Here is a 25,557-nt window from a genome sequence, read left to right on the forward strand (position 1 = left end):
TGGGAACAGAGATTTCCCAGCTTGCAATGGGGAAGACCCAAGGGAAAAGCACATGGAGCAATTGAGGAATTGTGTTTGAGATCACTGGAGCTGAGAGAGAGACAGGGAGTTAGAACAGCTGTTTCATTAGACAAAGCAAAAGATTTGCAGAAATATCAGGTGTTGCTAGTGCAGCAGCACTCTGCACATGCTGGTGAGGGGGCTGGAGAACAAATCTTACAAGGAGCAGCTGAGAGAGCTGGGGTTGTTTAGCCTGGGGAAGAGGAGGCTGAGGGGAGACCTCATTGCTCTCTACAACTACCTGAAAGGAGGTTGTGGAGAGGAGGGTGCTGGCCTCTTCTCCCAAGTGACAGGGGACAGGACAAGAGGGAATGGCCTCAAGCTCTGCCAGGGGAGGTTCACATGTGACATCAGGAAAAAATATTTCACGGAAAGGGTCATTGGGCACTGGAACAGGCTGACGAGGGAGGTGGTTGAGTCACCTCCCCTGGAGGTGTTTAAAGGACGGGTGGATGAGATGCTGAGGGGCATGGTTTAGTGACTGATGGGAATGGTTGGACTCAACGATACAGTGGGTCCTTTCCAACCTAGTGATTATATGATCCTATGCTGTAAACAGGAGTTACACACACACACACACAAAAAAGCACCTGCTTTCTGCTCCAAACAGGAAACTGACCCATCAACTTCCTAGAACTGCCTTACTCAGCAAGAAAAAAAAAAAAGCAAACAAAACACAACTATAAGTGTGAATAGCTTTTCTGTTGCTGCATACTCTCTCCCACCACATGCTATTAGTTCGGTTTTGTGTACTCTCTAGCAGGCCTTGTACTGGTGCAATTGTCACCCCCCCACCCTGTACCCACAGACCATTTTAAGCTGCTTAGCATGACTTCTGACTCACTTGGAACCACAATTTCCATCCCAGTGGAAGCCAGGCTCGCACACACTTGGTAGGAAGAATAATTCCCATTCTGTAAAGTCACTCAGGATGCCAAGGCATGGTCAACCAAGGATGCCAGTCTCCATGGTCAACCCAAAACTGCTGTTCTGGGGAAAAGACAGTCCTCATGGCCTGAAGAAGAGGACTGATAACTGTTCATCTTAACAAGGCACACTGGAGTGAGAATATTCATTGTCATAATGCAGTGATCCAGAGCACTTGGGCATTCCTTCGCTCTTCTTGGAGTCCTGTGTGCCTGGGAAAACACCTCTACATAGCCTAAGAAAGAGATTTACCATCAGTAACCCCTGACAACTGAATACATCTGATACCTGGATTGTGACCCAGTCCAGGCAGTCTGATGTAAGTGGAAATGTTGCCAGAATTATATCTTCTAAGCTGAGCCAAAATTAACATTAAACATCAAAATGAATATTTCAAATATTTGATGGAAATCAATTATCTCAAAACCCTATAAAGCAAGTGATCATATGGAAGGCCCTTTGAGCAATTCTGGATCACAGCAGGCTGGGACCAGTGATCTCCCTCTGAGTTGGGACGATGCTCAGATGTGGCCCATGATCTCATTTGCAAACAAAAAAGGCCTTAGGCACAGTCATCCCTCCTTGAGAACCAGCTATCACCCGTTGGGAATGTTGATGCAGCATATGTGAGCACTGTCACCCATCTCAAGGAATCTTTCACACTTCTTGAGATTTGACTACTGCCTGTCATGGAATGCTGGTGCATTGCGTGCAAGTATTCTCACTATCCTATCCATCCCTTTTTCTACTTTTTGTATACTTAAATTCATGCATTAATCTTTGTAATTGTGAATATCCACAGTCCTATGCTTAAATATTAAAATATCTTTGTGTACACATATATGAGGTCCAACACAAAAAAACGAGGCTGTACCTGCAACTCTTTTTATTTAACAAATTAAGGAAATCAGCTATGATCACCTTCACAACAGTTCCTTTCTGAATTGACACATGCTAGCACACTGTGCTGCTGGCATTCAAAACAATTCTGCACATTAATTTCTGAAAGGTTGCTGAAGATCTCTGTTCTTTTTGCTTTCACATCTTCTACTGACAAAAAAAAAAGGGGGTTCCTTTGAGCACTGACTTGATCTTTGGGAAGAGGGAGCCAGGTCTGGTGAATTGGGGGGGTGCTCAAGCACAGTCATGTTGTTATTAGCTAAGAACAGCTTCCTTCACAAAGCACTGTGGGCTGGTGCACAGCAATGTTTTCTGACTGAGGGCAAGAAAATATCTATATTTGAACACACATCCACTCATACCGAGTGAAACAACCGAGTTGAGCCTTGTCTCACTGTGACAGGCCAGAACGTGCTTTATAACTACCTCTTTGTCTCTACCCCCCCCAGTTCTTGGCTCCTGAGTTATAAGGTTAGTCTTGGGGGTTTTTTTTGTGTCAGACCTTGTATTTCTATATTTCTGTGCTCATATATATACTTGTTATACCACATAGTAAACAGGCGTGGATCTCAATTTTTGAATCTATAATTAAGTCACTGTTTTGATTATAGTAGGTTCCATACAATGGTCTGTGTTGGAAGGGATCTCTTGAGATCATCTAGTTCAACCCTCCTGCTAAAGCAGGTTTACCCACAGCAGGTCACACAGGACCGCATCCAGGCAGGTGTTGATTATCTCCAGAGAAGGAGACTCCACAACCTCACTGGGCAGCCTTTTCCAGGGCTCCATCACCCTCACAGTAAAGAAGTTTTTTTCCCCACATTCAGGTGGAATTTCCTGCGCTCCAGTTTGTGGCTGTTGCCCCTTGTCCTGTCACTGAGCACTACTGAAAATAATCTGGCCCCATCCTCTTGATACCTGCCCTTTAGATATGTATAAATATTGATAGATCCCCTTTCAGTCTTCTCCAGGCTAAACAGGCCCATGTCTCTCAGCCTTTCCTTATAAGAGAGATATTCCAATTCCCTTATCATCTTCAGGGCCCTCCACTGGACTCGCCAGTAGTTTCTTGTCTTTCTTGAGCTGGGGAGCGCAGAACTGGACACAGTATGCCTAATAGGGCTTCACTAGGACAGAGTAGAAGGGGAGGATAAAAGCCCTGGACCTGCTAGCCACACTCTTCCAAATGCACCCCAGGGATATCATTGGCCTCCTTGGCCACAAGGGCTCATGGGTAGCTTGTTGTCCAGCAGGACTCCCAGGTCCTTCTCCGCAGAGCTACTTTCCAGCAGGTCAATCCGTAACCTCTACTGGTGCACAGGGCTGTTCCTCTGTAGATGCAGGACTCCACCCTTCCATTTGTGGTATTTCATTAGGTTCCTCACGGCCCAACTCTCCAGCCCATCCAGGTCTCATGGAACAGTAGCACAGCCTTCTGGTCAATCAGCCACTCATACCAGCTTTGTGTCAGCAAACTTGCTGATAGTACACTCCATCCCCTCAGCCAGGTCATCAATCACTTATTAAATAGGTTTATAATTAAGTACTGCTTAAGATCCAACTGTTTGACCTACCTTAAGTTATCAATAAATTCTCAGTTACTGCTAAATCATAGTCATGTATTTCCTTCTGCAACACCCCTAAATGCTGGGGTGTGACAGTTTCGAGTGCATTCCTACCAGAAGCCAGGGGAAATCATTTCTCCTGCCTTCAATTCCATGCACACATGCATATTCAGGAACACGACAGGATCCTTTCAGGGCACTGTATTGTGTCTTTACTACCTAATTCATAACCTGTCATCCGCTCCCTTCTAACAAATGCAGCTTACAAAAAATACCAGAAATATGAAATGCCGCTAATGCATCGTGAACATCATAGGAAACACTTTCCTGACTCCCTTAATTTTTCTGAAAACCACTTATAATCCACTTCCTTCTGCACCCACATTGCCTGTAGATGCAGTAAATGACAGTTGAGGGCTTAGAGCATCAGTGCTGGACTACTTCAGCCTCTTCCCTCCGTCACAATCAGTAGGCACTCCAGACACGTTCATTAGCAGGAAGTTTGTCCATCCCCCAAGGCAAAGACTCTGATTTCCCTCTAGCAAGGTACTTTCAAACACCAGTAGTTGCAGAAGAGAGTAGCTAGAACTGACGATCTGCCAGTCTTGGTTAAAAACTGTAGGAAAGACCACGATGTGAAGTAACACCCAAAAAGCAACCCAGCTGGCTTTAAACCTTACTAGTATGGAGATAAACCTGGATAATGATTTACGGCTGCACCAGTAGGTTCATTACCTTCTAGCAGCAGGTGAAGAGCACAAGTACCACACACTCACCTCGGGGTTCATCAGCATTAGGTAGGGTTGCTACCAGATGATTCCACTTCTTGGACAGGCATATCCTCTGGTAGGTTAAAAACTGGCTGGATGTCCAGGCCCAAAGGGTTGAGGTAAATAGAGTTAAATCCAGTCAGGGACTTGTCACAAGTGGCATTCCCTAGGGCTCAGCGCTGGGGCCAGTTCTGTTCAATATCTTTATCAACAATCTGGGTGAGGGGATCCAATGCACCCTTAGTATATTCACTGATGACATTAACCCAGGAGGAAGCGTTCATCTGCTTGAGGGTAGGGAGGCTCTACAGAGGGGTCTGAACAGGCTGGATTGATGGGCTGAGACCAACGGGATGAGGTTCAACATGGCCAAGCGCTGGGTCCTGCACTTGGGACACAAACCACCTCATGCAGAGCTGCTGGCTTGGGGAACAGTGGCTGGGAAACTGGCAGAGATGGACCTGGAGGTGTTGGTTGACAGTCAGCTGAACATAAGCCAGCAGTGTGCCCAGGTGGCCAAGGCAGCCAACGGCATCTTGGCTTGTATCAGAAATGGCATGACCAGCAGGACCAGGGAAGTGATTCTGCCCCTGTACTCGGCACTGGTGAGGCCGCACCTCTAACCCCGTGTTCAGTTTTGGGCCTCTCACTACAAGCAGGACATTGAGGTGCTGAGGCACATCCAGAGAAGAGCAACGAAGCTGGTGAAGGGGCTGGAGAACAAGTCTTCCGAGGAGCAGGTGAGGGAACTGCAGTTGTTTTAGGCTAGAGAAAAGGAGGCTGAGGCAAGGCCTTATCACTGTCTCAAACTACCTGAAAGGAGGTCGATGCAAGGTGGGTGTTGGTCTCTTCTCCCAAGTGATAGACAATAGGACAAGAGAGAATGGACTCAAGTAGCACCAGGGGAGGTTCAGATTAGACATAAGGAAAAAATTTCTTCACCAAAAGGGTTATCAGACTCTGGCTGCCCAAGGAGGTGGTCGAGTCCCCATCCCTGGAGGTGTTTAAAAGACAGGTAGATTAAGTGATGAGGGATATGACAGAGTGAGTCCAACTGTACTTGTCTACTAATCTCAAATGTCTTTTCCAACCTAATGATTCTATGATTCTTTACCAGATATTCACAGACACTGGTGTGCAGCAACTGATTCTCCCAGGAATGCTTCTAGGCAAAGCTAAGGCATCTACCTTCTGCCCCCCTCCCGCATAAGAGACTATCAGGAAAGCTGGCAGGGGAATAACAGGATGCAATGCTATCAATACACTGATAACATCTAGATTTTCATCTTTACAGTATTAAGCTCTGATAATGCCACGATAGAGACACAAAGACAACCTAACTGTATAAAGTTAAACCCTTAGTTGACCGAAGTAAACAGAACATACTGCTTATCTCACATCCCACTAAAATCAGAGCTGCTTCTCAAATTCATAATTTGTATTTGTGTAGGCTCCACTGCTATCCCAGAACAGCAATAGCAAAAGATTTACTTCCCTGGGGAGCAACACAGCACGCGCATTGCCTGGCAGGTGACTTGGTTTGCTGCAAGACTGAGCATGGTCTGCATCAACCTCGAAACGGATGCAGCAGATCGATCTGCTGGCACATCACCCAGACATGAAAAGCAGATGCCAAGCTGGATAGTGACACCAATTCAGGACCTGTGTGTTCAGCGATGGCTGCTCTCCTCAGATATTAACATGCACAGCAGTTCTCTCTGGAACTTGGCTTTAAACAACTTGGGGGGGGGAAAGGGGAAGGGAATGGGAAGCAGATACACAGACTGCCAAAAATCGGCCTCTAAAAAGCTTCCGATTGAGATACAACACTCCACCTAGGATTAAAGCTATTTACTGCAGCAGGATTTTTGTTTCAAATGCATTCAGAGCATGTCTCTTTACAAATACTTCTGGTTTTCAATATATCTTTGCTACTTTCATTTCATTGCCTCTACCTTGCAACTTAACATTCATTTGTATTGAGCCATCTCATTACGTAAGGCTCAGTGCTCTCGATGCCTCGCTGCAGTTTCCAGCTGTCCTACACATTTATCACACTCCCAAAGCCAACACAGCTAGAATTTTGATAAGGGCTGTATTTATGCCATTTTCCTGCTGCCTCAGTGCTCCAAGCAGAGTTCCTGTTTGGTTCAGGTAGGCTGACCAAACACATTCTTAGTGACCACAGCTGGAGAGGAGGATTTGAAGGAGTTTCCCACTCTGCATTTTCATCTAACTCAAAGGCAGTCTAAAATCTTGGGGTTTTGCAGATCAGTTCTCAACTTCTTACAAGAGCATTAACAGAAATTTAGAATCATAGAATAGTTCAGCTCAGAATGGACCTTAAAGATCATCCAGTTCCCGCTCCCCATGCCACATGCAGGGACATTTTCCATTGAATCAGGTTGCTCAAAGCCTCATCTGACCTGGCCTTGAACACCTTGAGGGATGGGGCAGCCACGACTTCTCCAGGGAACCTGTTCAAGTGCCTCACCACTCTCAGGAACAATTTCAGGAATGATTTTAAGAAATATTTTCTACCCTTTTAAAATTTTTCATTTCCAACCAACAAAAAGACTGCTAATGCACAGTGGTTCTTGCAATCAGTCATTAGTTTTAAAGGAATGTAGCACATACCTAGAATGACAGCAAGGCATGTCTGATAAGCAGTTGATGAATACCTGAATACTTTTTGCTTTACTAGGTTACAACTTTGTGTTGCACTTATCCTAGTAACTGTTATAGAACACCACAAAACAAAGGTGATAGCCACCCTCAAGCAGCTGCCTAGTTAACAGCCTTCTGTTGAATTAAGAAGGCTGAAGACTGTTTAGTTTCTCCTAGAAGATCAGATACCTCTGTTCATGCTCATTCATATTATGCCTTTCTTCCATTGTGTGGAATTGTGTACAAAAGGACTATGCATCAATAACGTTGACTTCGACCAGAGCAGCCTGGATTTCTGTCTAGATGTTTGGGACGGAGGTTACTGCTCACTAGCCCACAGATGGTTTGGGTGTGGGTTGCACTCAGAGCAGCTCAGTTCTACCATTTAGTTTTCCACGCATCTTGGACACAGCAATTCAAGCAGGTTGTTTTTCAAACTTTGCATCCTACACAATGAAAAATGGACACTTCGAAAACCGTATAGAGAACCATTTTCTTGATGGATTCCAATGAACCCCTTCTGCATATCACACCCATTCAATGAAGAGGAGGAAACAAGGAGGATACAGGGCAGCTAGCCTCATTCCAGTCCCTGGGAAGATTACAGAAAAAAAATCTTCTTTAAATCTTCATCCAGGCCCAAGAGGAATAAAGTGACTGGCAATAGTAACCACTACAGTGCTAACCCAATTTGGTTGCCATCTGGGATGAGTATCATGGACACGGGGAGAGCAGTGGTTGCTTACTCACAGAAAAACACACACTGAAGAGTGCATGGACAATCTACCATGGGGGTGAAAAACAGGGTGGACTGCTGAGCTCAGACTTCAGTAGTTCAGACTGGAAATCCTGGTGACAGCCAGCTGCAAGCTGAGTACCTCAGGGGCTGGTTCTGGAAACAATACTGGTTTATGCCTCATCCACCTGGCTGAAGGGAGTACGGCACACCCTCATTAAGTTTGCAGATGATACCAGACTGAATAACAGGAGAACAGGAGCAGGACAACCCAAAACATGGGAGAACTCCCATTCAGTTGGATTTTAACTGGCTAGAGTGATGTACCGAAGGCAAATTTGTGCAGTTCATCAGTCTCACACTTGAGAAATAATAAACCAAGAGACCTGGGACTAATGGTGGATACATTGAATAGGAGCCCGTGTATCCCCCCTTGCAGCTGTAACAGCCAGCCCTGATCTAGTCTGCGTAGTAAGAGCATGGCCAGCATAACATACCCAATTCAGGCTCTTCAGTACAAAATCAGACATTGACAAACATGAAACAGGTCCAGCTGGGAACCACCAAAATTGTTACAAGGTTGCAGCACATGACATGGCTCAAGGGAAGCTGAGCTGTGTTTGTCCAGCTTGGAAGTTAAGGCTGCATGACCTGCAGTCTCCCAACTACCTAATGGACAGTTACAGAAAATATGGAGCCAGACTCTTCAAGAAGCAACAAGCTAGCTATAGCAAGTGAATCTCTGACTGTACATTAGACAAAAGTTTGCACTGAAGATGCTACAAAACCAGAACAGGAAGCCAGAGAAGTTGTTGAATGTCTATGGCTGGAAATTCTCAAAACTCGACTGGACACAGCCCTGAAGAACTTGACCCACTTTCAAAGTCAGCCCTGCTTAACTCAGGACATTTAACCAGACGGCCTCCAGAAGTACCCCCCAAGCTAAAATACTCTGCGATTCTAAAACCCACAATTATCAATGCAAGCTTCCTGATGTGGCTAACAAATGCACAGACATCTGTGTTACCTTACACTGTGTATTCCAATCTTTTAAGCTAGAATTGATATTACAGAAATTATCTTAAGCCCATATTACCAAATGGTCCAGGCTGCACATTCAGGCACAGATAATCTCTCAAAAGCGTAAATCCTAACAGTAGTGGTACTCAAGTTCAGGAGTGATGTTTACCGCCAGGCAAGTAAAGCTGCCCAATTCCAGGCCCTGGTTCTATAAAAGAAAAACCAAAAAAAGCTTGAAACCATGTGGTTTGGATAGGATACATTACTCAATCCTTGGCTACTAATTTTCATTCCTCACAACAGCTCAGGTCATTTCTTTCACCTTTTTATGTCAGACAAATGAAGAGAAATAACATGAACAACAGCTAGTACCCCTTGTACAATACAGCATTAAAACACATGCCTTTCCAGGCACACAAGCTAAGATTTTGTGTATGCTGAGATTCTGTCCCTAAGCATGAGGGATTTTTCCTACAGCTGCAGCAGACATGTACGAAAATTATCTCCTTTAGCTTAACTTTGGCTTGCTGCTTTGTGTATGCTTTTAGGAAATTCAAACCCCTAAGGTCTCGAGACAACACCACAGCTGTAGCTTTAGGTTTTTCAACCACTAACTACAAATCTACAGATTTTTCCAAAAGTTAACATTTATTGATAAGTTCATACTATCAGCAATCCTTTGAGAGGAATTATGCTTTTAAAAAATAAGCTTAAACAAGAAGATGTAAAGCTAATAATGGTCTTCAGTTCATAAACACCTTACCCAAAACCAGATGAGACATCCGTTAACTAGGAAAAAGTGTGGCAATCTCCTCTTGACAGCGTAATAAAGAGCCTCTCCATGTGATCATGTAAAAAACAGCTACTAAAAATGTGACCTCGCGCATATTATTTGCACATTTCTCTGTTGTTTACTCTTCTCTATGCTTGCTTCAAGTGGACTGATTGACCACTGCATGGTACAATTGTTTCCTTCCATCTCATGGTAACTGCGACTACAGTGGATGTTCTCCACCACACCTTCTACTTAGAGAAACAGGAACATTCAATGAAGATTTACTAAGAAATCTCTTTTCCAGTTGATGGTAGTTACATATAACAATGACTTTATCACGACAGAAAACGTAGGCATGGTTGAGAGGATATGCTCAGTGGCTAACAGTATACGCTAACCATATTTTCCCTGTTGTGTCATGGATTCTAGGAGTTGGGAAAGAATACAGAACACTGGGATTCTTTAAGAAATCTTGCACTAGTCTACTTCTGGAACGATTAAACATCTGTGACAGATAGTCTATCCACTTCATATAGGGAAACATTTATGTAGTACCATCAATTAAAGCTTGAAGGAAAATAACATCTGTTTAAACCAGTTTACCAAAACTAAGTGTACATTGAGAAAGGAAAAAAAAACCATAACTGGAGGCAAAAAGAGGGTATGTCTAGCTATAGCATAGACTCCTTCATAAATAAGTAAACAAATAATACTCTGAAGTTTACTAGGGTGCCCATCCAGCCACATGCTTAACCACAGCTTGCTTTTGCTTTTAACACCATGTGTCTTTAGGAAGCAGGAATTAGAAGTCTGTGCCCAATTTGCACTCAAAGCTCCCAAACCCCCGTATCTTGTGCCTTCCATCTTAGATCTTTTTCTCTTGCACATCTTCCTCTTCCCAGGTAGCAAGCACAAACAAAATAAACAGATAAAGTTTGTCTACCTGAGCTGAATTTTTTTCGGAAGGATAATTCTGCCAGATAAATAAACTTCCAAATTATTAGAGAACAAGAGAAGGGACACAGAACAGTCAAGACAGAACACTTCTGGTTTTGTCAATATTTCTTTAAATCCCAATCCAGCTCCTAGTAAGACTGGACCCTACTTACAACACTCCTAGAACTGCAGAAGAATGGACACATAGGGAGCGAGTGGAGAGGGGGACAAAACAGCCCAGTGGCTGGCTTCAGACATTCACATACACAAAACCAGCATCCACTGGAGTCGTTAAGGCCCAGATGCCCCACTAATAGGAACAAACCCAAATACAAAGGTAGCACATGAAATGTATTTACCTATTTAAACACAGGCAGCTGGTCAAGCTAGAATGGGGAAGGTAACTGCTAATTCCTTGTACTACAAGGAAGGAATGGAGTAAAAAAACCCAAGCCCACGGGCAGGTTTTTGCTTTGTGAACCTCTGTCTGTGCTGCTGGTTAACAGTGGTAAGTATAAAAAAATCAAAGAAAAATAATCTATTTATAGAACAAGTCAGTAGTCTGAGACATTTAGAAAAAAGTAAAAACAAGTCCTTCTTTAAAAATGGATTTACTAAAACAACTGTCACCCAGGATGACCCCAAACCCTCTGGTCCCCTGGCAAAGCCAGGGGCAACTTCAGACAAGAACTGTTGCTGATTGTACACTGGTACACATCCAGCAAAGCCAGCAGGGAAGGGGATTTGCACTGCGAACAGTATCTGCAGACTGCTTGCTAGTATCGCTTGAGGCCATGCCCGTAGCCTGGTGATACTGGAAATAGTTGTGAGTGAAACTTTTTCACAGAAGCACATGTCAGTGTAACTTCTGAGGTAAGTGGGCTGTCTTCTTTCCTTCCCATCCCTGGGTACAGATCACAGAAGCTGGTGCCCTGGGTGCTATACCTCCTTGCCAGCTCCATCCTGCGTGAGACAACTTTAATGTGCAGGAGTGCAGAACTCGAAGCAAAGCCTAGAAGAGGAGAGGGCAACCCTATAGCAAGGGAAGCACCCTGCTTTTCCCAAGCTCTGGTCTAGCTAGACATCTTCATCAATATTTTCTGGCCCTCCTCAGGACAGAAAGATCAGATGTTCCTCACTAAGGAAAAAGAAAATTTTTGCCTAGCAGAGTAGAGTTGGGTTTCTTTTTTTGGTAAACAGAACCTTTGCTTATTCTTGAGATCATGAGCTCCTCTGTCCTTTAGCTACAAAAGACAAATCAAAAGAAATTCATCCACTTGCTCCCATCCTTATAGTGTAGTGTTAGCTGCCTGGATATGGAGGCAACTTAACTCTCCCAAGACACTGCCCTACTCACTGGCTTGGCATGGGTAGACGAATAACTTCCCAAGTCATCTCCTTAGGGTAACATGGTAGGGCTAAAAGCTTCAGCTTATGCCTACCAATTCCAGGCCAGCTCCCCTGTCAACATGTACTTCTAACACTTTGCAGTGTCTAATCTAACAGCCTCGGGTTTGCTCAGTCTCTAAGAGCAACAGCCACACTCAAAGATGGAAATACTCAAGTCAAAAAACACTGGCTGGAGCTCCTAATCAGGCGGTGTCTGCATAGGCGAGTTGGTACCGCTGTGCCTTGACGTCCCCATGCTATGAAGGAAGCCAGCTGATAGGAAGGGACCAACTCTGCTGCAGGTCTGTACATCCTTGGAAGTGAAGCTCAGTGGCTACATTAGCTTCAAACCCTCTCTTTTTCAAGGGTTTCAGTGGTCCATTTCCCAAGAAGTTCCAGGGATCAAGTAGCTGCTAACTTGTCTCTTTAAGATCTTCCATTGGTAGTTTGTAGCTCAATAAGAAAGGAGGAGGTGGTGCATGAGCAGGGCTACTTGGTCCCTGCATTGGCTTCTTTGCACAGTTTATACAGATGTAATCCTCATTCTCAGCCATTTCTGGAGAGACACCGACACAAACTTGATGAAACCACTCGTCGCAGCCACCATCACACTGCACCCAATCTACCTGCAAGAGATCAGATCAGCAACATGTAGCACATTAGAAGGAAAGGCAGACAAGCATGATTTCTACAAAGAGAAAGCCTTCCACTAAGCCCATTTGATATACCTAGACCACAAAAGCTTTTTGGTACAAATTAATGCCCTGTAAAGCTTGTTTTAACAAGCCAAACCACTTCTGTTTAATAAAGGAAAAATACGACTTTTCCAAGAAGCCTTGCCCATCCTCAGACCATTACAGTACAAACACACTACTACTGTTGAGGAATATGGCACTCGGATCTTCTCAAATTAGGGAGGTACACTAGAGCACGCTTAAAATATTAGCTTGCTCAGGGACAGTACATTCAGCACAGATGAGATTCTCCAAATATACATCCCAAATTATATATAAAACCTTAGACTGCATCATCAAGTGGTAGCTTTTGCAGCTTAGAAATTACAGAAAACAGAAAGACTCAATTACTGCTTTTGGCTACAGAGAAGCCACATAGGTGTAGAGCAGACCACCGAATGCCAAAAAAAGCATGCAGACTGTACTTCCAAAGTGTCAGAACACTTAAGCTAAACTATTTCAAACTTTGAGCTGAACTTGCTATAAAACAATTAAGAAATGCATGAAAGGTGAATTAAAACTTAAGAAGGAAAAAGATTACTTATTAGATTTCTATAACTCCCTGAATAGAAGTACATGTTTAAGTTGAGTCACTGGGTAGAAACAGATTAGCAGGATAACGAACACAGATTCTTAAGCTTGAATGGCAGGCACTGGTACAGCTATAGAAATTGTTACTGTTGTAGTAGAAGAAGGTAAAACCAGAAATAGAAGGTAAAACCAAAAATATATTAGAAAAGTAACTGTAGTGGCAACCTACCTACAACAAAGTAATATGATCAGCTCAAGCTCTTACTTCAGTTTGTAGAACTACACTAAACAAATACTTTAAGAGAGACTAGTAATGGACTAACAGCTGCAGTCATTACATTCCTATAGCTAACACTTTTTACTTGTATGGCATTCACCTCTTGAATGGACAATAACACATCCAATCTTATGGAAAGAATCATTCTATTAAAAACTTTGATTATACAATCAGGAATTTTATTCAGTTTCATTTATAGAAGTTTGATTAGTACGAATTTTTTTTATAGTATGAACTTAAAGGCACTCTCCTCCCTCTTGCAATCTCAGTTTCTGTAAAAGTGTACTAATAACCCAATTATCGTCTGCGAAGTAAAGAACAGTGGTACGAAGACTATCATTTTTTGAGCAATTCACTTTCCAGTGTAAATCTTAAGAATAAGACTTCAAAAACCGGTGCTTTAACTGCTTTTTTTAAGCATTCAGATGAATGCTGAATTCCATGTTTCAATTTTATGAAACAAGAAATAAGTTCTTGGGTTTTGTACTTCTTCCTACACTCACTCTCTCTTGCAAACCAGCGCAGTATAGTATCAATCACACAGTTACTGGGAGTGGTTTGTCTTTCTTTCTAAAAAGCAGAAAAAAATCCCAAAACCACTTTTTTTTGACCATCAATTAACCCACTGTAAAAGCTGACAATCAGAACAGGCAGTACTATCAAGAGAGGCAGATCCAAGTCTCCTTTGTAATAATCTGACCAGGTCTAAAATCATTGATTGTTTATCTCCAATGACAAAAGCGAAGCACTGCAGCTTGTAGATACCTCAGCCCACAACACCCCTGTTCACAGACTGCATGCAAGAAATACAGAAAATTTACTTCATTTAGAAGTACCAAACATCCCCCACTTCTGCACAGAAGCACATTTATGCCAAGAATCTTTCTAGCTGAGTCATAGCACTGATCCTTTGAATCAGACAATGTGTATTGTGTAGCCCGCAGAAAAAAAATGACACAACTTGAAGATGTTAAACTTCCCAACCAAGACTGAGTACGTTTTCTCAAATTCTCACTTTACATCTTCTCCGATTTTAAAGCACCTAAAACTACAGAACAACATTATTCTCTTACCTACTGCATCTGTGTATCTGCCCACATACTGCTCAATCCTGTCTTGCTTCCAATCACATCACTTCTGTTACTCATGCTGTTCAACCTAATTATTAAATCGCACAGAATTACCTACGAAAGAATTAAGCAAAAACTCACTTTGTCTTTGCAGGGCCTCTGGCAGTTCTGTGCAGCACATACAGCATTCTCATCATCTGACTCCTCTGCTCCTGACCAGTCATACTTAGAAGGAATATCTAGAACCTTCTTCTCTCTTTTCTTCTCTATGCTCTCCTTTACTAATTCCACCTTTGGCACAATTGCCTTCTCCCGCTGCTTCTTCTTCCGCTCCTCTTCCTTAGCCAGTTTCTTTGCCAGCTTGTTCAGCTCCTTTGTCTTATCCATGGTGAGTTTAAGCTTCTTCTTCTTGGGTTTTTCCAGTTTTTTCAGCTCTTTGGATTTTTGCTTCATATCTCCAAAGAACTGTTCTGCTCTCTCCAGCTTTCGCTTCCGCTTCCTCTCAGAAGAGTCTCTCCCTCTCATTTTCAGTGGTTTCTCATCCATGCTGTCATCCTTCATAGGAAAGGTGAAAAGAGATTTTTTTCACATGTAGATTTCCATATACACTGCAAATCTGTGGTTTGAAAGATGTACACACTTCCACCACTATCCCGACATGGTATGAAGAAACATATTCAACAACACACATGAATTCAAAACAAGAATTTTCAGCATACCAGGAAAGAACCACAAGTGGCATCAACTGTGTCAAAGTACAATGAATCAAAAATGTCCATTGGAAGAAGTAAAATAGCAGCAAGGGTATAGAGGCAGAACAACCAATAATTACAACTCCCTTCTCACACTGCTTTTTAATAAAAGTTGAGAAGCTTAATAATTTGTTAGATGTTCTTGCTTATTTTTCATCCCAGGTCAGTCTTGCTTGTAATTATTTTTGAGAGAAAGCAATTGCTATTCTGGAGATCAAGGAAGAGCAAATGCTGAATTTTGAAATGCATCATCAACTCAAGCAAGAGAAGAAAGTAACAGATCCATTATTTGAATAGCTCCCAAACTGGCACACATCATAAATATCCTGGCATCATTAGCGACTCTTAAATAGTAGATTCAGTTCAGAAGTGAGGCTTAAAATTGGCAAGCTCTGTCACTGCAGGTAGCATCCACGGTGACAAGTCCTATTTACATTGGAATGATTCACATGTATAGCTTCTTTTTACAAACAGGACTGACTCAATTTCAGTCAATCCAGTTATATGCTTCAACCTTAAAAATAATTAATAGATTAAGGACATACTATAAGCTAGTAAAGAAAGAATGTTTACTGTACACCATTTACTATAGCTATTCCACCCAGAAAACAAATCCTCTGAAGGTTATTCTACAAAAGTCTACCTGTTCTGCACGTAGATAGATAGAGAAAGGTATTCAATTCAAAATGAATAGCTACGGTCAAGCAAGTATTCGGTAGGGTTAACCAGAAAATGTCGTAACACACACACACCTCAACCCCACCTTCCCCCTCAAAAAAAAAAAAAAGCTGTGCTTAACTATTAACAGTCTGGCACACGATTTATAAATTGCTATCTGCTGGCATTCAAACTGTTTTTCAACCAATTCCATGTCAAAACCATTGCACTAGAAGAGCATTAAGTTTATGAAATACTTGGGTCAAAGCACAGTAAAGCGGTACTACTTTGGAGGCAGGGTCTGCTTTATAAGACTGTCCTAAGCAACAGCAGTTTGGCAACACCTTGACTTACTCATTATATAGGGGTGGCACCCAGAAAATACCTCCATCTCACCTTAGTGCACATTACCAAAAAGTCAAGCAAGAATCACCTTCAGTGTATTTCCTCTTCAGTTCAGTAACTCAAAAGCAATCATATACTCCATAACTGCATATGGTCAAACAGACCCCTACCTTCCACTGACAGATAAAGGATGGATTTCAGCACAACTCTTCAACAGAAGAGTTCACCTTCTCTTCCAGCACATAGACCTCATTTGCACACTGCTCAGACACTGCGTGAATGAGGCTAAATGAGTTGGACTAGACCTCAGAATCTGCAGATAAGCCTGCCTCATTCACCATCAGCTGAGCAAATACATCAGCACATCTTCACAGTACATTAATAAAACAAGTTCTGTACCTATGTTAATCTGAGGAAAAACAGGGATCTTATTGCCTGTACTACCAAACCATGTTTTATTAAGAACACCCTAGTGTTCTTTCCCCAATAATAAAAGAAGGTCATCAAATATCAAGTTAAATAAGTTCAGTGTAGACCTTCCATCTTCCTATAAAGTTTCCTGTAATTCTTTTACAGATCAGTTCTGATCCCAAGCATAGTCAAAACCCAACATTTCCCTGCCTAACCTTATCTTTTCTAAAATAAGGTTTGCATATGGAACAGCCTAAGGGAGTTGTTCTAAATATGGTTAATTGTGGAGGACAGTGCTACAGCACGAGTGATTGAGAATTGAATTTTTCAATCTCTTTTTCTGTTGTTTAATCTACTATTCCCAGGCTGAAATCCAAACCTGTCATGTAACTAATAATCCAACTACCGAAAATTATATTTTTTTTTTAAAACAACACCAAAATAACGCAGGGTTATTCTTCTATACCAGAATACTTCAAGTTCCATACCTCCATGACATGAAGGAACCTGTCCTCAGAGGGTGGATGTGTAGCCTGTAAAATGCGCCAGATGTGCTGAGTCTCATCCAGCGACACTTCCAGTAGATCTCCTACCATCATTAGATCTTCCAGCTGAGCTTTAGCTCCAGGTGACAGCTCCAATACAGGGGGCTCCAAACTGCGAGGTACCAATGGACTCTTCCGAGGCTGCTTCCTTGGAGTGCTAGAACCTTTCAGACAGGAGGCAAGTCACATAAGGATAAAAGGAAGAGATCAAAACCAAAAATAAATTACATACTTTTCAACACAATAATCTAAGGAGAGAAACAATCCCAAGCAAAACACTGACATCAGGAAACACCTACAATGTTACTCTACTGTACATTCTTACAGACAACACATTCTCTACAGTCAGCACAGGTAACAGCAGTTGCCTTCCTTACTGACTTGCTCATTCCAGCTATCCGTTCAGTTTCATGTTAATGTACAGAAAACCAAATACCTTGAGAGCAGCTTTTAGAAGCAGATGAATAAGCGTGTTCGGCACAGAATGAGGGAGCAGTCCACATGTGCGTCACCACTTCCTCTGATTTAATGGGGATTTCCTCATCACAGAACAAATTAGGCTCCAAGCTGCTAGAAGATTTCACACTGGCATTGTCCTGAAAAAGACCCAGAGAAAACATGCAACATCTGGATCCAGAAAGCACCTACTTCAAAGTAAATTCTACTAAGACCAGTCAGCCTGCTGTTTCTAAAATCCTAGTTTGAAGCACCCCACCAGAAACACCAAGACTGTGTGCAAAAAGTACAAGTTACATCCCTGCTTAAATAGTGGGTGTCTCAACCAAGACAGGTCAATAGCTTTACAGTCAGCTGGTGAGAAACACTTGACAGGTTCCCTCACTAAGCAGTCATTCAAGTATGGTCATCAGAAGTCAACATAATGACAAAATACTGACTCATAGCTTACACAAATTTTTTTGCTTGAAGAAACCTGACTACAAGCCCATAAAGACTGGTATCTTTGGTAAAGAAGGGGCACGCTGCATAAATAATGGTTACTGCAGAAAGAAATTATTAAAGATCTTACAAGTAAGGCAAAACCAAGATGTGTTCAGCATAGCAACAAATTATGAACAGATGGATGATCACATAAGGGCAAACAATCTTATGTTGCCCTGAAATTGGGACTTTTATGGCAGTCTTGAACCATTTTAAGATAGGACCAAACATTGAAAGGAAGAGGGCTGGAAATTGAGACTGTTGTGAATATATCCATGAACAGAACAATGATGGCACTGGCTTGCACTCAGTGCATTGTGTATAACAGCTGCTTGACTTTTTAAATGCATCACACGAAAATGGGACACATGCCTTCAGGTGCAAGTGGATCCATAAAGAGAGATAGGAATCTCTTTTGCAGTGGGAGCAGCTTTGACTTTGTATTACATTACGCAGAGAACTCAAAGTGCAAGCCCACCTGCACAGATTCCCTGATGTCCACTAGTACTCACTTCTCCCCTCTTCCTCCTCACCTCTTCAGGTGAAATCAATAAGGAAAACAACGTCCTCAACCAGCTGCCTATATCAGAACTTTACAGAACTTACCTACCCCATCACACTTGTGATAAGACTGGTCAACAGGTTAAACATACTTAGCATGCCATGTAAGACTGAAATCTTTCAGAAAACAACAAACACAAAGCTGGTTTAAAAGAAGATAAAGGCCATAGAACAGTTACTGACAATATTTACCTGAAGATTAGCTGTGTGGGTCCCAATATGGCCAACTCAGGAAATTGTACCACTCAGACACTGTCATTTCATGACATAAAAAGGGAATTTAAGAACGGTAATCTCTCTCTGGCTTTCAGTTACATGTTTAAAAGGAAGTGAAGTGCACACTAATGATTTCAGTACAGAACTAGAAGTGGGAAATTCAGATTTAAATTGCCCAGATGAAAAGTCATAATAAATATTCAGAAAGAGGACGATATTTCTCCCTACGCAGTAAAGATTTATATCTAGTACAATATCATTGTACTCATTCTGGATACCATATTTTACTAGATTAAGGTAATTTCAGGGCCAATAAGGAGATTAATAAAAAGATACCACCATTTGGTGGCTACAGACAACATGGGTGCAAAGGAAGGTGGAAAAAATAAATCATGCAACAAAAAAAAAAAAAGGCAATTAAAGGTGAAGAAAATTTACACTAAATTTGACCAGTGAATCAGCCTGACTGCTTGGAGTAAGTCTTAAAACAAGTCTAGATATTACACTAACAATGATGTATTTGCTGGCAAGAACGATGTTCTATCAAACAGGCCTTGTTACATCTGTTCTTGCAGCCACTGTTGTACTCAAGATATCCGAGACAGTGGGTTTTGAAATACAGTCTATGGACCTTTCGGTATCCAAGGATTATTTCTACAGGGTCTGCAAGAAGTTATTAAGAGCAAATTCATACATGATGCATCATAATCTACATAGACTTTTTTTTAAAATACACTACTCCGTTGAAAAATGTAGACCATGAACTGAAAAAACCCAATTCTTGAAAGCCAAGAGTATAAAAATAATTAAACTCTGAGTAACTTTGCGATAGCTTAAATTTTGTTGCTTTTAGTTTAGACCTGAAGAATTTGGGTGCCTGAAAACTTCACTTCTATTCCAACCACGTCAGCTGTCCTAACAAAAGACATTCCTGCTTCCCAGCAGCTTTGCTTCAACAGATTTTTACTTTTAGGTTTTTCAAATAACATATAGTGAAGGACATCCAAATCAAAAGGGTAAGTAACAGATTTTGAAATCATGACAACAGAATCATAAACCAAATGAAATTACACTCCTGCAAAAACCTCAGATCCTGACAAGCATATGCCATCCTTCTTCATATATGCTTTATCACAGCCACAGAAAACTGCACATCTTTCAGAAATGCCTTACTCCTAATGCAAAAAAAAAAAAGTTTGGAGTTGTTTTTCTTTTTTTTTAAAATAAAACTAATTTAATTAAAAGTTGTAACATCCCATTGCAATGTACTCTTGCTGGCACTTCACATGGGACTGTAAGACAAATATGTCTATTTGCACAAAGTTGCTTAGAAACAAAATACTAGAAATAGGAGATTGAGGTAAATTATACCTCCAAAATTTGCTGTCCCTATATAAACCAGAAATTCTGCCTTAAAGAACGTACAATACCACATTCTCTTAAGTTAGATATGGCACTATCACTAAAAAGAAACCACTGCACAGGAATCACCAGTGGCATTGCTTTTCTCTCTATATTGTCAAAAGGACATTTCTAAAGTTCTAAAGTGAACTAAACCACCTGAAAACACTTGGCTATTTATAAAATTGCTTTTTCTCAAGACAGTTCTTTTCTAGTTAAAGTATTTTTAAAATCTAACCACAGTTCTAAGTTCTGAACTGAATGCAGACACTAATTTTCTGACATGATCCAAACACCTAGTCCTGAATATTTCCACAGATCCCAAACTATCAGATGTATTTCCTTTGTATAAGGGCCAAATGATTAGAGGTATGAAAATGTGAAAGAAGCTCTGGCATCAAGAAACTTCTCACAGTGCACGCAGTTTTCAAGAAGTAATTTTTTTCCTGTAGCAAAAAAACTGTTGAACTCTGGAGAGTTCATGAGATACTCATATTTATGATTCATGATAACTCCGAATGGGGCATAAAGACACCATTCACCCTCCATGTTATTATAAATACAAACCCCTTGAGAAGCGTATCTTTTTCCTTAGCATCTTTTGAAACTCAATCACAGGACAACTGGAAATCTTCAGTAAAAACATTATAAAGCTTCCCAGCAGTCCAGAGCTGAGATATTCAGATAAAATCAAGAGGATTCTCTTCTGCGACAGAAATCTGGGTATAATGTCAAGAAATAGCCTAGGGTATGAAAAATATTCTGAAACAAACTGAATTAATAAAAAGCAGGTGTTCTGGACTAATTCCACACAGACAAGGATTACTTACCTTTATGTCGTAGCCATACGTCTCCCTGATGTCCTCATCAGAGTCTGTCTCTTCATCATCGTAATCCAAAGTCTGTCGTGGGGATGAGGACACGCTTCCTATCACTCTGTTAAATGCAGATTGCTGGAAACTAGTCAAGTGTCCCTAGAAGAAGAATGGAATACTGGAGTAAAATCATAAGATTTCCAGAAAAATCTAAAAAAAGCTGAATTACTGACAGAGAACACAGTGGGTTTTTTGGCGTAAGAATAACTGCCTGGACAGTCACAGAAACACCCAGTTACAGCAAGATGTGAGGACAGACAGGGAAATATCCAATGAAAAGGTCTTATTAGATTTTCTTTCCATGTTTCCGAATAAGAATGAAAGATCTACAAAGATCTAGATCCTGCTGCTCAGCGCTACCAAATTCTAGCTTATGGGGGGTACAAACTTCTTCACCACAGCTTCACCTGATTACTGGTCTCAATCTCAAGATGAAGAACCTGGCTGAAAAAGTCCTCACTGAAGTTTACTAACAGGACACCAAATGCCTGAGGAAAATCCATGACAAATATATACAGACCTTCGATTCTGTCAACATGGAAATGGCATCTGGACACCAAAGTCACCAGTGCTTTATACACCTTCAGGCTGTTGGGCAGCTGTTCTATCTGATGTTTCTTACAAGAACATTCAACAGTTGCTGTTGACAACGAGTACAAAGCAACAGACCGGTTCCTGGAGCAGCACGTAAATCACTGCAGCCAGCCATAGCCTGGGATTGAGAAGCACTGAACTAAATTTTGATATGCGTAATTCTCAGCTTTTAAGTGCCCCTCCCCTCTTCCACAAGCTTCTCCAAGAAAGATAAGGCATTTTGACACACCAGAGAAAGACAAGCATGGTGAGGAGCAAGATATCCACATCCCTACCTGCAGGTCTGGGTTAGCTGCTGCTTTCTGTAGCTCTGCACTTATTATTTTCTCTGTTTTCTCCCGTGCTGCCTGCTCCACCATTCGCTGGCTGAGCACAGAAAGCTTAGCCAAAGCAGAGGACAATTCGTCAGTGGCCAAAGCCTGCCGCGCTCGGTCCTGCCAACTCATGGCACGTTCTGTCAAGCACTGCAATGCCTCCCCTTCCGGCAGCCGTACAGGCAGCTTCTGTAGGGACACCAGCAGAGACAGTATAGTCTCAAGCCGCGGCCTTCGAGAACGCATACAAAGTGGACATAGAAACTTCACTTCTTTGGCCTGCCAACTAGAGCCCTTCTTCTGAGAACTCATTTTGGGAAGGGGCACACAGCCACTATGAAACCAGTCTTTGCACAGCTCACACTGTAGCATGAATCCACTAGCTGTTTTGCGGCAGATACAGAATTTGATTTCTTCGATCCGATCCACCATAGTCATCTTCGCCAGGTTAGCTGCCCTGAGAGCATGCATGGCTTCGATCTCCTTCTGTTCCCGCTCTTTGAATATAGCCACCTACCAAATAAACAAACAGTTCATGACCCTCACAGCTTAGTGAGATAACATTTATTAACAACGCAGGAAAAAAAAAACCAAACACAGATATCTTCCTAAACTAGCCCAAAATTTAGGAATTTTGTGGTTTAATTAACTGCAGCCAAAACATCTCCTTTTCAATTACTTATTACTCCCCTAAGTCCTTCTGACAGATCCTACGTTAACATTAGATAACCCTCTCTATATCTACAAAGATTCTGAAGCTCAAATAATTTGTCATAAGGCCATCAGAATAGATTTTGACTTCAGGAAAGAAGTCAAAATCGGATCCATTTGCTATTGAGACCAGACAGCTGAGCATTGTTCCCATGATGACATGACAGCAGCAGCGTCTGAGTGACCACGTAACTTCCTCAAGCAACTTGCATTGCCTCAGTGTTTCCATCCAAATTAATCATAACAAAGCAAACTAAAGTAAAACTGACTGTTTAAGCCACTTGAATGACTTGCACATATTTTCTTTGTTCCTGGAGAAAAAGCAGACAGACGACAGCAAATTCCAGTGGGAACATACATCAATATTCACCCCCAAAGAGGAAGCAAATACAACATTCCCACCAGCCCAGTTTCTATGACCAAGCACATACAGACTGACCTCAAAACCAACCTAATCACATATGCCTATGTCCTGTTTAATGCAGGTGCGCACTTCATTCTACCTTAGTTTGATTTGATTTCAGTAAATGATAATAATATTAGATAAACAGCTACAGGTATTAACCAAAAAGCATTTCAGTCTTACACGTGGCCCAACAGATATTAAATACTAGCACTTATATACTGAATTGTGTTCCCCTCTGTTTTCATGGCAATTAAAGTTGAACTATATTCTTGTGCCAAACATTGTGTTATGAGATATTAATTTCAGTGGGACTCATTTATCAGTTCTTCCGTAAGATTTCCACACATACTAGAGACAAATTAAACCCACATATCAGGAGACACTACCCTTCAACGCTCCTCACCACAGCTGCAGTGTCTCTGGCCTCCTCCAGCCCATCTTCCAGTTCACTTAGAGATTCCAAATCAAGCTCTTTCTCCTTTTCCTTCTCCATCAACTCCTTTGCCCTCTTCCTCCTGTTCTTACTGCTCCCATAAACGCCAATATCAGTCCGAGGGCTCAGAACCTGTAACCACCAATAAAACTTACACTGTCAGAGCCAAGGATGCCAAGAACAGAAAAGAGTTCTGATCTGTAACATCATGATTTCAGGGACATACATCTAGTTAAGGCATTACAACACAGAGCAATAAAATAGTCTGCAATATAACAACTTTTTTGCGTAAATTAATGCTAGGAAGTGGAGAAGTAAACAGAAAGGGATGCAAATATTTCACACATATGGAATTTGAATATAATCAGCACCACAGTGAAGTGGCAGGTCACCTGGAAAGCTACTGTGTTTTCATAATTAAATTACAAAATCCGTTCAGAACAAGCTATCATACAGTTCAGATTAAGCTAACTGAAATACTACACACAGTACTTCAACATTCACTTCAAGGGCTTTTGTCAACTGCAAATCTTAAAGATCTGCCATGACTCCATACTGACATCAGCAATTTGGAGCCTGAAACAAAACTAAAAACTATGCTATAAGCCCTCTAATACCAAACATGAGAGGCAAGAAAGCACATTTAGGGACAAGAATTAAATCATAAGTAATCTTGATTAGTTGGAAGGCATACTTAAATATAAAAATCTAGCACACTAAATTCAATATAGAAAAGTTCAATTTGTTACATTTAGGAAAACAGTCAAATGCAAAACCAGAACACAGTCAATGACTAATTGGGCAGAAAACTACAGGAAAAGATTCTGACCTACAGCGCATCATACACCGAACAGAAATCAATGTGATCTTGTTGCAATAGGGGCAGATCCCACTGGGAAACATTTAAAAGAAGCATCCCCTTCGAGGCACAAGATTTAATTATTGCATTTCACACGGCATTAGGGAAGCCCCAGCAAAAGAATTGTGTCTAGTTTTGGACATAACACTAAAAGTGAAGACAAACCACAGAGAACAGCAACAAGATAAGAGTACGAAAAACACAGCCTGCAAGAAAGCATTGAAAGAACTGGAATTGTTCTCCCAAGAAAAGGGAAGCCTGTAAGCAGATATGATAAATCGTCAAACACATGAATGATTTTTATTAAAATAAACAGTAGCTGACTTAGGAAATAAGCTGTTTAACTATAAGAAAAAATAGTTAATCTATTTTCTTAGACTTCAAGCAGCAAAACAACTTAAAACATTCATCAATTAAAGACAGCTTCTATGTCCATTTCAGGCCTTCATTTCTACACTTACACACAGAGAGAAATCCTTTTCTTTCCCTCCCCAAAAGAGTTTTAATCTGTTCCTTCAAAAGTCTCAGGTGAGATTGTATATACATAAAACAAGGCTAGCCAAGCAGGCTTTTTTTTTTTTCCTTTTTTATTAATTTTACCTGCAAACAGTTGAAGTTTTTTATTATATTCTATTCTCAAAAGGAGCCGTAATCTAGTGTAATTGAACCAGCTGTTCTCTCCCGACCACAGAAGGCTATCAAGATCAGTTTCTGAAGGCTGACAGAGAAGAGTCTGCTGCTCACCTGTAACAGACTATAGCTTGAGTTCTTCTTCAGAAAGGTCCTTCCCGTGCGCTCTCTCCAGGCACGTGCTGCCGCTACCTGTGACTCCAGCTGCGGCAGAGCATCAAGACGCACTGGTATCGGGCGGCCTTTGGCCGACAAGCTCTCCAGTTGCTCCAGGTAGGCATAGTTGCTCCCGTTCTGGGGTGAAAGAAACTTCTCTAAACCAACAATTTCACCAGAAAATCAGTGGCCAGCTTATTTTCAAGCCATACTCTGTTTAGTCACTGACTAAAGTAGAGCTCCACCAGAAAGGAAAGAACCGCAGGGTTGCAATCTTATTTAAAAACCTCTTTCACACAGCTTTTATTTTAACAGCCATTCTGACACGGCCAGCTGGCTGATGGAAGTAAGACATTTCATTTCTAGACGGCCGTCTCAAATGCTGTCTGCTTAAC

The 25,557-nt window shown here is 41.6% G+C and overlaps 1 protein-coding gene across 2 annotated transcripts in view; it reads right to left on the reverse strand.

The window, feature by feature from the left end:
• Window positions 1–10,004: 10,004 nt before the first annotated feature.
• KDM5A (lysine demethylase 5A) overlaps window positions 10,005–25,557 on the reverse strand; it is a 49,725-nt gene continuing 34,172 nt past the window's right edge. Inside the window, exons 21-28 of one of the 2 annotated variants that reach the window (XM_069860486.1) lie at window positions 25,121–25,300; window positions 23,488–23,649; window positions 21,929–22,480; window positions 21,015–21,158; window positions 17,504–17,663; window positions 17,011–17,231; window positions 14,499–14,912; window positions 10,005–12,371 (exon numbers count right to left, since the gene is read on the reverse strand). In XM_069860486.1, the coding sequence (XP_069716587.1) occupies window positions 12,159–12,371; window positions 14,499–14,912; window positions 17,011–17,231; window positions 17,504–17,663; window positions 21,015–21,158; window positions 21,929–22,480; window positions 23,488–23,649; window positions 25,121–25,300 (2,046 nt within the window). In that variant the 3' untranslated portion in view covers window positions 10,005–12,158. Of the gene's footprint in view, window positions 12,372–14,498; window positions 14,913–17,010; window positions 17,232–17,503; window positions 17,664–18,759; window positions 18,820–21,014; window positions 21,159–21,928; window positions 22,481–23,487; window positions 23,650–25,120; window positions 25,301–25,557 lie in introns of those variants that run through there. The other variant, XM_069860489.1, reaches the window with a different exon arrangement.

This window comes from Phaenicophaeus curvirostris, chromosome 1 (assembly GCF_032191515.1).
Source record: "Phaenicophaeus curvirostris isolate KB17595 chromosome 1, BPBGC_Pcur_1.0, whole genome shotgun sequence".
Classification (NCBI taxonomy): Eukaryota; Metazoa; Chordata; class Aves; order Cuculiformes; family Cuculidae; genus Phaenicophaeus; species Phaenicophaeus curvirostris.